General features: G+C 44.4%; 1 protein-coding gene across 1 annotated transcript in view; it reads left to right on the forward strand.

The window, feature by feature from the left end:
- The window catches only part of arhgef9a (Cdc42 guanine nucleotide exchange factor (GEF) 9a), a 222,333-nt gene that overhangs the window by 112,797 nt on the left and 95,300 nt on the right, over positions 1–14,236 (forward strand). The window contains exon 7 of the mRNA XM_041196400.1: positions 2,162–2,293. Within this exon, the coding sequence (XP_041052334.1) occupies positions 2,162–2,293 (132 nt within the window). The remainder of the gene's footprint in view (positions 1–2,161; positions 2,294–14,236) is intronic.

The following is a 14,236-nucleotide window of genomic DNA, read 5'->3' on the forward strand; positions in this document are numbered from 1 at the left end:
CCCCCCCATTGATGGGCTGAGCGGACAATCGCAAGCTGGTTTCAACCATCGTGTACGCTCACGCCACCAAACTCGCCCAACGGCAGAGGGCACGGAAAATTCCAGCCATGGTCTCCCTATCGTCATGCTTTACTGACTACTGAATAGCTCCAGCTTTGTTGCCTCTATTATCCCATCTGAAAACAATCTGCTGTGCTTCATGACATCGGTTCTGAATATGCCTTTTACCAGTTTGTACTTCAGTTGCTCCAGTTGTTTTTGAAATTAAAACCACGCTCTGGATTAATCCTTTTTATTCCACTCAAGTGGGAAATAACTTCATTCTGGGTGGTAGGGAAACGTCAGCCCATTTTGAACTCTTTCCAATTTTCTTTTCTATTGAATTTATACCCCAGAATCAGAACTAACATCAGCAGTGTTCAAGGTAGGCCTTGACCAGAGTACCTACAGCTTCATCATAATGGTCCCAGACTGATTTAGCAACAGACAACTGGGTGCATTTCCAAAGTGAACGTGGATTGAAGATATGGCGAAACAGCATTGATCTATGAAATATAGATTGGTGTTTTGTGCCCGGTGGCTGCCTGATCAATATATCGCCGTATGAAAGATTCTTGCGGGAGAAATTTGTCGGTATCTGGTATTGGAAGAGAAGGCAGTGGCATGGTAATACAGCTGATCATACCTAGAAGCCCAAGGCCAGCCCAAAATCTTGGAGAGCACTTCCACAGGCAGCTACCCTTCTGCATGAATGAATTTCAGGTCACCCACCTAATGGCAGTGGCCTTAAGTGACTGCCGGGAGTGGGGACAAGGTGGGGTTGGGGAAAATGAAAGATGGAGCTGGAGGAACACACCTTCTGGTTCCACATAAAGTTTAAAAAAAATGTATTTACTAAAAAGAAAAAAATAGAAAGACTTGCATTTATATAGTGTCTTTCATGACTTCAGCGAATCCCAAAACACTTCACAGCCAATGAAGTCCTTTTGAAGTGTAGTTTCTGTTGTAATGTAGGAAATAAGGCATGGAATTTGTGCACAGTAAGCTCTTATAAACGGCAATGTGATTTTTTAAATTTGTTCACTGGATGTGGGTATCGCTGGCTGGGCCAGCATTTATTGTCCATCCTGAATTGTCCTTGAGAAGGTGGTGGTGAGCTGCCTTCTTGAACTGCTGCAGTCCACAGGTACACCCACAGTGCCGTTAAGGAGGGAGTTCCAGGATTTTGACCCAGTGACAGTGAAGGAACAGTGATATATTTCCAATTTAGGATGGTGAGTGGTTTGGAGAGGAACTTGTAGGTGGTGGTGTTCCCATGCATCTGTTGCCCTTGTCCTTCTAGATGATAGTAGTCATAGGTTTGGAAGGTGCTGTCTAAGGAGCCCTGTTGAGTTCCTGCAGTGCATCTTTAGATGGTACACATTGTGTGTTGGTGGTGAAGGGAGTGAATGTTTGTGGATGGGGTACCAATCAAGCGGACTGCTTTGTCTTGGATGGTGTCAAGCTTCTTGAGGGTTGTGGGAGCTGCACTCATCCGGCAAGTGAAGCGTATTCCATCACACTTCTGACATGTGCCTTGTAGATGGTGGACAGGCTTTGGGGAGTTAGGAGGTGAGTTACTCGTGGCAGGATTCCTAGCCTTTGTGGTCAGACACATCACTCTGCAGAGTGAATGGGATAATGACTCGATAATCTGTTTTAGTGATGTTGATGGATGGTTAAATATTCGCTAGTTATAGAATAAACATTACTAGACCTCACCTTTTCAGTGGTGCTGGTTACAAGTCTACAATCTAGGCCAGCTAAGGCTGAGCATTACAGGTCAAGTGCCCGCTCTGCTCTTTGGGACACCAACTTCCCAAGGGGTCCTAAAACAGCTGTTTGTTTCCTCATTTATTTATATATGGTCCGTTTTGAAAAATGGTCCAACCCAGTTTCCAATTGGATGTTTTTCAAGCATCGTTGTCCCCCAACATTAACTCTCATTGCAAGTAAAATTGTTGCAACTAGGTCTTGTTTCTACCCCAGATGTATTAATGGTAAAAAAGGATTGAATTGGATTCGGTTGGATAGGTTACTATTATAAATCTTGCAGGCTACCAACACTTCAATATTAAGTCACAAGTTGTTATTTGAGTTTTTTTTTTCAATTTATTTTAAGGGTGATGATGTTCTGGACAGGAGCTCTGAGTTGATCTATTCTGGGGAAATGACATGGATTTACCAGCCTTATGGACGGAACCAGCAGAGGACATTCTTCCTATTTGACCATCAATTGGTGATGTGTAAAAAGGTAAGACAATATTGCTGACGATCCTTTATGTTTGCGGTTACCTGGCTGTGGTGAGAACTTAAGGTAAGTTTGAATAAATAAAACTCATAGACTATTTGATCTCATACTTACAAAATTTCAGAACTACCACTTTCCCATTACAGCAGCTGATACCAACTGGGGCAAAAGCTGAAGTGCTACATTTAGTCTTGGTGTCTATCTGCTACTGAGGCATAAAAACATATCCAGTGCTGCTGCTTTCTGTCCATTGACCCCTGATGATGAATAATCCCCTGGGTGAGGTGGCAGCAGTCTGCTGGTATATGAGGGACTGTGCCAAGGAGGTTTCTGTGGATTAGAGACTGTATTTATTAGCATTGTTACGATCCTTGGCCAGACCCTGCAACGTGGCAATGTTTGGTGAGGGACCAGTAACGTTTTGTTTAAAGTAATTAAAGGTTGAAATTAAAGACACCTGCTTTTTGGAAAAAGCCACAAGGTTCCACGGGATTTGAACAAACACAATAAACTTTATTATACAAAGTTAGAAAAGTAAAACAATCATATGTGTATACCTTATACCCTAACATTTAGAATTAGTATGAATTAACAGACAAACTGTGGTCGGACACACCACACTACACAGTAAGTGACAGATTCAACCAAGACAGAGTCCTTTGATTTCTCAAGAACCCACCCAGATGTTAGTCAACCAATCTCACTGAAACTTTGTCTTTCTCACAACAGTTTCCAATCTCCACCTTTTGAAGATCCTTTTTTTGGTATTCCCTCCATTACCTCAAATTGATTGAAGAAGGGTTGTCCACTGAGAGTTCATTCTTTTATGGGGATTCCTTTATAGGGATCTCCAGATTTCACTGCAGAATCTAATCACTAGCACAATTCCAGCTTTTTAGCTACTCTGAGCAGAACACTGCTTCTGGGTTTCTCTAAGCTCCAATCCCCCCAGTTGCATTGAACAAATGCTGCTTGTGGGCTTCCCTGAGCTTCTCTGAGGCCTACCCCTCAGCAGCACGGAGCCAGCGACGTTCCGCTGCCTTCTCAGCTCCCGATGGGCTTCTTCTCAACTCTAACTGCGCAGCGCTGCCAAATGGCTCCAGGGCTTTATTTAGCCCCCAGCATTTCAGCTGTATGTAGCCAGCCACCTTCTTTTTCACCCGTTCCTGACCAACTGACTAAAATTGACTGACCTTTGAACTGCTCTTCACTGATATTTGAACTGCTCTGGGGAACCAATCAAAATACTCCCAGTGGGTCCCACCCTTGTTATTAGTCAGGAACCAATGTAACAGCATTGGAACATGCCGTACCTTTAATTGTTACAATGTCCATAGACTTAGAACTTACATAACACACATAGACATAATGAATTGAATTCATAACAGCGTAATTTCCTTGTACCCTTAGAGTGCCCTTAAAGCTCCAAAATTGCAACCATGGCGCATCACACTCTTCTGGGGTGAATCGCGTTGACCATCATATTTTTTAGCTCGTGCATTGATTGTCCACTAGAAATTTGCTTAGTAGCCAGACCGTCATGTCAATCAGCATGCAACATTGATTTGATGCCAGTGGTGCCATTTTGGAGCTCAATGCTTTGGCTAACACCCTCTCTTAGCATTGGACAAGTGTACATGTGTTCAGGAGGAGGAAGGACCCCAAACCAGCACTACTTAAAGAGATCATCAACTGCTAACAGGTTAGCTGCCGGTTGTTTTCTTCTGTTACTTCAATTTTACAAATATTTTGTGTTTTTTTTTGTAGTTGTTTACAGTTGTCAAAGTCTAAAGGGAGTCTTGTGGAAATTTTTGAAGTAGTTCTGACTGACTTCAAGGCTTTTGCACAAGCAGTTGCTCCCAGATATGGAAGCAGTATTAGGTTTTCCCCTTGGAATGTAGAATGACTTGGAGAATGAACAGAGGCCACACAGAACAGGACAAGCTGCTGAGGGAGAAGGGCTCTCAGCAAGAGATCATCTCTGCCCTGGGTGTTCAGGGAACAATTTGCCCACCTGAATCTCTGCGAGGAACAATGTGTGAGATGTCTGTTTTTCGTAAGGATGTCCACACTGAAATGTGCAACCTGTTTCAGCCAGAACTGGAGCCTCAGAACAGGGCAAGAACCACATTGCCAGTAACTGTGAAGGTGATCATGGTAGTGAAGCTTTAAGAGACTGGCTTTTACCAGGTTGAGTTGAAGATATTTCCAACACCTCGTAGTTTTCCATCCACTGCTGTATAAGGGTCCCTGAGGCTCCATATTCAGTGAAAGCTGATTATAATTCATTCCCTCTTGCCAGAGACAAGAGGTGAGTGAACATGTATCTTCATTAGGTTTGCAGGCTTAAGTTGCTGGTGCCATTGACTGCATGCATATCATTTTGCAGGTGCTACATGTCAATTCTGCCCTATAACAGGACTGGTAAGGATTCCATTCCCTCAACGCCAGCTGATGTATGACCATAGGTGATATTCATGTAGGTCACATGATATCTGGGCAATAGTTTTGATGCTTTCATTCTGCAGCAGCAGTTCACTATGCCAGTTACATCTGAGGCATGATGGCAAACCAAAGAGTGACTAATGGGCATCAAGGGCTATCCACTGACAACATGACTGCAGCTGTACTCATTATTCTGAGATTTGGGGCAATACTCAAATGGTATTCATGTTCATTAATGGTCGGTAAATGAATTGTTGCATTTGCGATTGCAACTATTTTACTTTAAAAATAGGTATACTGTAGAACATAAATGATTTCAACTCCATTGGTTTGCACATGTCAGTAATCTGGATTAGATTGATAGCTTTAAAAAGCAATTGGAAAGCAAAGATAGATAGATAGGTTCTTGATGGGTAAGGGGATCAAAGGTTACGGGGAGAAGGCGGGAGAATGGGGTAGAGAAACTTATCAGCCATGATTGAATGGCGGAGCAGACTCGATGGGCCGAATGGCCTAATTTCTGCTCCTATGTCTTATGGTCTTATGACTGATGACTCCTGTCCGCAACCCATACTGAAACAATGCTGGATCAGTCTTGAGGAGCCCTGCAGAACTCTCCAGAGTGGGTGTCAAGATTTATGGTGATAAGCAACCTGCTGTATAAGGTCACCACCAAAAGGAGGCAGCCCTTGCCATCAGCTATACAGCAAACAGCTGAGTAGCAGGGGAATCAGGAAGGAGAATGAGGAAAGGAGGATTTAGACAGCTCTTTTCTGCCAGGGCTGTCTATGAGCAACTCATCTGAGTGCTACACTGGTAACTGCAACCCCAATTCCTCGTGTACCGACTGCCCCACACCTATTCCGCCTATCACTGACCAACACAGCATCCTCTTGAACACAATGAGAAACATCAAATCACTACAAACCAAATTTATAAATAAGTACATGCCGTATTGCATATAGTAGTAAACTAATTATCTCTGTGCATTCACAGTCCCTGCCTTTGTGTACCTTTACTTGTCCTAGTCCCCCTACACTGTGCTACTCCAGTGGCTGCAGCATGGCTGCTGGAGGGTTGCTGACTTTCATTGGAGGAAATTGCAGATGGCTTTACAGGACTACCATGAGCTCCTGGGCCCTGGAAGACCAATCTTTGGACTGCACCAGCATGGGCAGCATCAGTCTGAGCTGGCTGGCTGACAGCCAATGGCAAGTATTCTGGCAGATTGACAGGGGTGGGATGAATGCTTTAGGTGTTTCCTCAGCAATCATAGTAATATGTTGGAGGACAGATTGCTGGACTGCAGCACTCAGATGTTAGGTGGCTGCTGTTTGTGTTGCAATCGAAGCTGCAAAATTGGCCATCGGACATAGCATCAATTTTGAGTCCATAAGTGAGTGAATGAAGTTGGCCATCACTTCTAAGGTCTAAAGGATTGGTTTCAAGCTTTGCACAAAGCACTGTGCCAAGTTTGTGCAGAACTCTTCCATGTCTCATTAACATTGACCACAGGCTCTTTGGCAGACTTCCCAATGCATTAAGCATTTTATGGTGCACATCCATTAGCATTCTTCTGTAGACCAACACATTAAAGTGTTTACCTGAGTACTGTGCAATAGAACAAAGATGCAGCCTTGCACTCCAGTGAACTGGCACCTGTGCTATCCTTGCCTCCTGCCTTGGCTGCAGCCCACTAGTGCCAATTGTTTTACCATGTGCAGATCTTACTACCAATCCAGTCTCTACGATACAGGCAGTATCATTATCTCAGCTAATGGCTGTTAGTGTTAAATCAAGGTATAATGCTGTGGTTCCTCCACTGCCTGGTCAGGATGCAACTCATAGGAATCTGAAGGGAAAAAGGCACAAGGCAAAGATTGTGGCCTGGGCAAGAAAGAATAAGTAGTGCATGCCTACATTATCTGCAACTTGGAAGTTAGATGAGAGTGTGCGATGGAGGGGAATGGGATGACAGGAGGAGGATTAGTTATGAGGACATTGTCATCTTCGATGTTTTCAGCCTCATGGCTGACCATGGCCTGAGCAATGAGTGACCCAGTAATGGCCAGATGGCCAGCAGTGTCTCCTTCATTAAGGTTAGGACATGCAGGTGTTCCTGTTGATCTCTGATTTGCTTCTATTACTTCCATTTGTGTGCCAACTTGTCCTGCAAAAGAGAAGGAACTCAGTGAATGTCAAGCAATCCGTTTCACTGATGTGCCTGTCATGGTTTAATAGCTGGCAGTGTGTGTAAGCTATCAGAAGAGGATGTGAGGCTTATAGCAGTACTAAGTGTGTGAGGGTAAGGTGAAGCATATGATTGTCAGGTATGAATCCTGATGGTTAGAAATTGTTGGTAAATGAGCAATGGGGGTGTAGTAACTTGAACAACATCTAAGGCTAGAAGTGTCCTGGTAGGATTTGGTATTTGAAGATCATTCAATGATCTTGACTACCTGTGTGAGGTCACTGAACTTCTTGCAGCACTGCATTTGGGTTCCTGGGGATTGTCTCCTGGCATTGATGTCCATGGCTCTCTGCATCCAATGGGGATCCTCCTGGCTCCTGTTGATACAGGACATCTTTCCTACTTGCCATTTTTCCATCAAGGCCTCTGGTGCAGCATCCTAAAACCTTGGATCCTGCTCTTTCACATGTTGTGTCATTCATCACTGTTTCTCAGGTTACATCCACTTTCTTCACGACTGCCAACACCTGCTCCAGAGGTGCATGTTAACTTTAAGCAGTTCAGGCAAGTGGTGATGGGGGGGGGGGGGGGAGGTGGGGCTAAGATTTTAGGCCCCCTGCTGTGCAGTCAAAGAATAGCATGGCTATAATAAGGGCTACACACAACAATCAATCAAATGCATGAAGGTGCTGTGCTGCTTTCATTGCATTGAGGTTAACTGGGTATCACGATCCTTGTGCTTGTTTTTTAGGTCTATCCAATTTAGGGCCCCCACCCATCCACCAGATCCCCCACCCCCAGCTTTCCCACCAACCCAGAGTCTTTGGGAGATAAGGGGGGCGGCGGGGGGCAGGGTGTGGAAATTGGGGAAACTGGAACTACCTAATTACAAATGACCAGAGCACATCATTAGAAAGTCTTCAAAATATAGTCCTCGTTTAAGATTTCAAGAAATATTAACCTCCCAAATCAGTGTTCATCTTCCCTGTAACTCACTGTTTGAATCTCACCAAGTTTCTGTCCTTGGAACAGCACCAAAACAGCCTGATTCAAATTCACAAATTACATCATCTGTAATTGTGACAATGTCTTTTTTGACCTCTGAAGCCTTTGGATCTATTTACTATTGCTCCCACATCATGGTCAGTGTACTGATGGGTGTAAAAATAGCAGACCATTGCTTGTAGGTCATAAATTCTGCTTCAGTACTGCTCTCCCAGTGACCCAATAACAGTGCCAAAAAAGATTTGCAAGTTGATTTTCTACCATCCTCTTCTGAAGTGTTAATTGTTTCTGAAGTTTGGCTGCACAGATACGGGTTAATCTCCAACCAATTTCCCAAGTGGTCACTCTTTATTACAGCCTCAATCCAACATGAACAAAAGAGCTGAATCCCAGAGGTGAGGTGAGAGCAACTGCTGTTAGTTTAAAGATGGTTTAAAGGAACCCTAGTAAAATTGAAGTCAATGGGAAACTCTCCACTGGTTGGAGGCATGCCTAGCACAAAGGAACATAGTTGTGGTTGTTGGAGGCCAATCATCTCAGCCCCAGGGCATCATTGTTGGAGCTCCTTGGAGTCATGTCCGAGGGCCAACCATCTTGAGCTGCTTCAACAATGACCTTCCTCCATCATAAGTAAGACATTGGGATGTTCGCTGATGATTGCATGATGTTCAGTTGCAGGTCCTTAGATACTGAAGCAGCCCATGCCTTCATACAGCAAGACCTGGACAACATTCAGGCTTGGGCTTATAAGTGGCCAGTAACATTCACACCAACACAATTGCCAGGCAATTACCATGTCCAACAAGGTAGAATTTAACTACTTCCCATTGACATTCAACAGCCTCAGCATCACTGAATCCCACACCAGCAACAGCCTGGGGGGGCACCATTTACCAGAAACATAACTAGACCAGACACACAGGGCAGAATTTAATAGGAACATAGGAACAGGAGAAGGCCATTCAGCCCATTGAGCCTGCTCTGCCATTCAATACGATCATGGCTGATCAATCACTTCAATGCTTTTTACCCACACTATCCCCATAACCCTTTACATTATTGTTAATCAGATATCTATCAATTTCTACCTTAAACATATTCAATGACTGAGCTTCCATGGGACTCTAAGGTAGAGAATTCCAAAGATTCACAACCCTCTGAGTAAAGAAATGTCTCCTCATCTTGACCCTAAGTGGCTTCCCCCTTATGTTGAAATTGTGTCCCTTGGTTCTCGACTCCCCAACCAGGGGAAACATCTTAACTGCATTTACCCTGTCTATTCCTTTAAGTATTTTGTAGGTTTCAGTGAGATTACCTCTCATTTTTCGAAACTCTAGAAAATACAGGCCCAGTTTCCCCAATCTCTCTTCATAAGACAGTCCCGACATCCCCGGAACAAGTCTGATAAACCTTCATTGCACTCCATCTATGGCAATAATATTCACTCCAGGTGCAGTCTAACCAAGCTTCTATATAATTGAAGCAAGACTCTGCTACTCCTGTACTCAAATCCTCTTGCGATAAAGGCTAATATCCCATTAGCCTTCCTAATTGCCTGCTGCACCTCAGTGTTAGCTTTCAGTGCCCTTCCCCAAGGATAGTTTGGAGGAGGGGCATTTAATCAGGCAAGAGAGTGAAGGGTGAGGACCCTACTGCCTTCCCGCTTTTGCCTCGATTAAGTCTGTGGTGGAAAAGCTCAAGGATGGCTTTCCCACCCCATGCCAATTGAGGCCCTTAGGTGGGTAATTAATGCTGATGTTCAACAAGCAGCAGCAGGGCAGTCATCATGCCCACTTTGTGGGTGCTGAGCCCACAAAGCAAAACCCTATTGGGGTTGCTTGCGGACTTCCAGGGGAGGTCACCTGTTGTGCCTGATTGAGGGGCATGGTATTGGGGAGTGGGGAGTGGGAGGAACTGCTGAGAGCCTTCCCCAGCCTTTTCGTCTGACCCCCCTGTTCCCCACCCCCAGCCAGCCGGCCTTCCCCATCCTCATTCCCCCATCCTGCCCTCATTCACCTGCAGCATGGGTCCCACACTGATCTCCTGGGTCTCTGTTGAGCCCGTTGCTAGCAACAGCCACTGCTCCTGGTGGTGCTGCCTACAAGGGAGAGGTGCCAGCCTCTGATTCACCAGCAACCCTTGTTGGGGGGAGGGGGGAGTGGGATTTCCACTCCAAGAGTCCTTGATCCCAGGGAAGGCTTGCTGCTGGCCACTTTACTGTCTGGTTGGCATTTAATACAGCAGGCTCTGCCCAAGGGAGGTGGTTCGGGGTTCTCATTGGCTTGGCAACCAGCAGGCAAGACCCCTGTAGTCTGGATTAATTTCCGCTCATAAAGACTTTAGCTACAAGTGCGTGTCAGTTATCTACTTGGACTTCCACAAGGCCTTTGACAGGTGCCGCATAGGAGACTGCTTGGTAAGATAAGAGCCCATGGTGTTAGAGGCAAGGTACTAGCATGGATAGAAGATTGGCTGTCTGGCAGGAAGCAGAGAGTGGGGATAAGGGGGTCCTTCTCAGGATGGCAGCCGGTGACTAGTGGAGTTCCGCAGGGGTCAGTGTTGGGACCACAACTTTTCACTTTATACATTAATGATCTAGATGAAGGAACTGAGGGCATCCTGGCTAAGTTTGCAGATGATACAAAGATAGGTGGAGGGACAGGTAGTATTGAGGAGGCGGGGAGGCTGCAGAAGGATTTGGACAGGTTAGGAGAATGGGTAAAGAAGTGGCAGATGGAATACAATGTGGGGAAGTGTGAGGTCATACACTTTGGTAGGAAGAATAGAGACTATTTTCTAAATGGGGAGAGAATTCAGAAATCTGGAGTGCAAAGGGACTTGGGAGTCCTAGTCCAGGATTCTCTTAAGGTTAACTTGCAGGTTGACATGGTAGTTAGGAAGGCAGATGCAATGTTGGCATTTATTTCGAGAGGACTAGAATATAAAAGCAGGGATGTGCTGCTGAGTCTTTATAAGGCTCTGGTCAGACCACATTTAGAATATTGTGAGCAATTTTGGGCCCTGTATCTCAGGAAGGATGTGCTGGCCCTGGAGAGGGTCCAGAGGAGGTTCACGGGAATGATCCCAGGAATGAAAGGCTTAACATATGAGGAACGTTTGAGGACTCTGGGTCTATACTCGATAGAGTTTAGAAGGATGAGGGGGGACCTGATTGAAACTTACAGAATACTGAAAGGCCTGGATAGAGTGGACATGGGGAAGATGTTTCCATTAGTGGGAGAGACTAGGACCCGAGGGCACAGCCTCAGAGTAAAGGGAAGACCTTTTAGAACAGAGATGAGGAGAAACTTCTTTAGCCAGAGAGTGGTGAATCTATGGAATTCATTGCCACAGAAGGCTGTGGAGGCCAGGTCATTGAGTGTATTTAAGACCGAGACAGATAGGTTCTTGATTGGTAAGGGGATCAAAGGTTACGGGGAGAAGGGAGGAGAATGGGGTTGAGAAATTTATCAGCCATGATTGAATGGCGGAGCAAACTCGATGGGCCGATTGGCCTAATTTCTGCTCCTATGCCTTATGGTCTTATGGTCAGAGGCTCGGTATTCTCCATGGAGTAACTCAGCTCCTGATTCCCCAAAGCCTGTCGAACATCTATAAGGCGCAAGTCTGGAATGTGATGGAATACTCTCCAATTGTCTGGATAAATACAACTCCAAAAATCTTCAAGAAGCTCAACACTACTCAGGACAAAGCAACCATCACATTTGGCACCCCATCCACCATCTTAAACATTCACTTCCTTCAGAACCAGTACACTGTGGTTGCAGTATGTGCCATCTATATGATGCACTGCAGCAACTCTCCAAGGTTTCTTAAGCAGTAACTTCAAAACCCATGACCTCTACTGTCTAGAAGAATAAATTCAGCAGACACATGGGAACAGCACCACCTGCAATTTCACCTCCAAACCACACATCTTCTCAAGGGCAATTAGGGATGGGCAATAAATGCTGGCCTAGCCAGCACGCCCACATCCCACGAATGAATTAAAAAAAAAACCATCCTGACTTGAAAATATATCACCGTTCTCTTATCATTGCTGGTCAATATCCTCGAATCCTCTCCTTAATAGCGTTGTGGGAGTACCATCATCACACAGTAGTTCAAGAAAGCAGGTCACTATCACCTATTCAAGGGCAATTTTGGATGGGCAATAAATGCTGGCATTGCCAGTGGTGTCCACATTCCATACACAAATTTCTTAAAAATTGTGAACCTGAGCGTTGACAGGTTACTTAACTGAAGTGCATCACAGCCAAGCCTGTTGATCTTTTTATCTGTTGTCAACATTTGGTCACCTTCCAGCAGAGGTCACTGGACAACAAATATGAGTGTCTTTTTTACCCCTGGCTTTCTAACATGGGGTGCAGAGACCAATTGCACTGTGTCAACTTATGCCCATGTTGATACTTGCATAGGCCTACATCAAAATTTGGACCTTCTGATCTGCATGTAAAGAAAGACCTTGCAAAAGGTATTTACAAAGTACTTTACAGGGTCCAAAATAGTTCTGTTTTGAGCTTAAATGGAATGGCTAGCGACAGCTGAATTCTAGAAGAATTTACATTTGCACCAGTTAGATATCATAAAGTAAAAATTACAATCATGGAATTATTGTGTGAATGGCTAATATATTAGTTTCATACACTTCTTTCTGCTATTTTCATGAAGTTTTTAACCCCATTTATTTAACGTTTTAATTTTAAACAGGTTAGTGACTCAATTAAAATAGCGATCTAATATTTGGATAAAGCATTGACATGATAATATTGCCAGACCTAATTTCTGACCTGTATCTTCTGCATGCTCTGTAAGTGCCTTTGGACATTTTGCTATGTTAAAGAAAGTTTAAAAATGCAAGTTTTTACTGCTCAGCCTTGACATACTCACCTACTGACTCTTCCACATTATATAATGCAGATCAGCTTTTCATCTAGCAACCTTTAACAATTGTCAATGGGGAATGGCATTTTTTTTGTGCAATTGTGAATTTTGAACTGAATTTGAAAACAGTTTTAGAACTAGGAACATCTTTGCTCAATTCAAATCTGAACTAGGATGGAATGTTTATAAATGGACTGTATGCCTGTACAAAATGGCCCATTCATGGGCCAAGATTTTACCGCCCTGCAGCGGTGTGTCTCCCCCCCCCCCCACCACCACCGTCCCACCCCACCAGCGGATGTGGTGAGCCATTTAAATATCCATTCTGTTTGGCAGGACTGTAATATCCCGCCGGGCGGGAGGGGCCATAAAATTTTGGCCATGGATGTTTTAAATGGCTGTGCCAGCAGACCATTTTGCATATTTAGAATCAAACCGTTTTCCATTTGACTGAATGGACTCATTTCACACGTGTACCTTTTGAAAAATATCACACCGGCAAACAAAATTTATTTTTCTTTTGATTTTTCATTTCTGATACTGGGAAAAAATGGACTGTTCACCACAAAACCAAATGGGTGGTTATCCTAGTCAGAACAATCATTAATTGCTTGTCAGCTGGATTCAAGTTAGTTATGTATTAAAAACAAAAAACTGCGGATGCTGGAAATCCAAAACAAAAACAGAATTACCTGGAAAAACTCAGCAGGTCTGGCAGCATCAGCGGAGAAGAAAAGAGTTGATGTTTCGAGTCCTCATGATCCTTCAACAGAACTGATCTTTCTTTACAAGGAGAGGGAAATATAAGCTGGTTTAAGGTGGGGGGGGCGGGGAAGAGAAGTGGAGGGGGTGGGTGTTAGGATAGGAGCAGATCATCAAAAGATGTCACAGACAAAAGAACAAAAGATCACAGAGGTGTTGAAGTTCTAAACGAATGTGCTAATTAAGAATGGATGGTAGGGCACTCAAGGTATAGCTCTAGTGGGGGTGGGGGAGCATAAAAGATTTAAAAATAATGGAAATAGGTGGGAAAAGAAAAATCTATATAAATTATTGGAAAAGAAAAAAAAACTAAAGGAAGGGGGAAGAAACAGAAAGGGGGTGGGGATGGAGGAGGGAGCTCAAGACCTTAAGTTGTTGAATTCAATATTCAGTACGGAAGGCTGTAAAGTGCCTAGTCGGAAGATGAGGTGTTGTTCCTCCAGTTTGCGTTGGGCTTCACTGGAACAATGCAGCAAGCCAAGGACAGACATGTGGGCAAGAGAGCAGGGTGGAGTGTTAAAATGGCAAGCGACAGGGAGGTTTGGGTCATTCTTGCGGACAGACCGCAGGTGTTCTGCAAAGCGGTCGCCCAGTTTACGTTTGGTCTCTCCAATGTAGAAGAGACCGCATTTGGACCA

This window comes from Carcharodon carcharias, chromosome 9, assembly GCF_017639515.1.
Source record: "Carcharodon carcharias isolate sCarCar2 chromosome 9, sCarCar2.pri, whole genome shotgun sequence".
Classification (NCBI taxonomy): Eukaryota; Metazoa; Chordata; class Chondrichthyes; order Lamniformes; family Lamnidae; genus Carcharodon; species Carcharodon carcharias.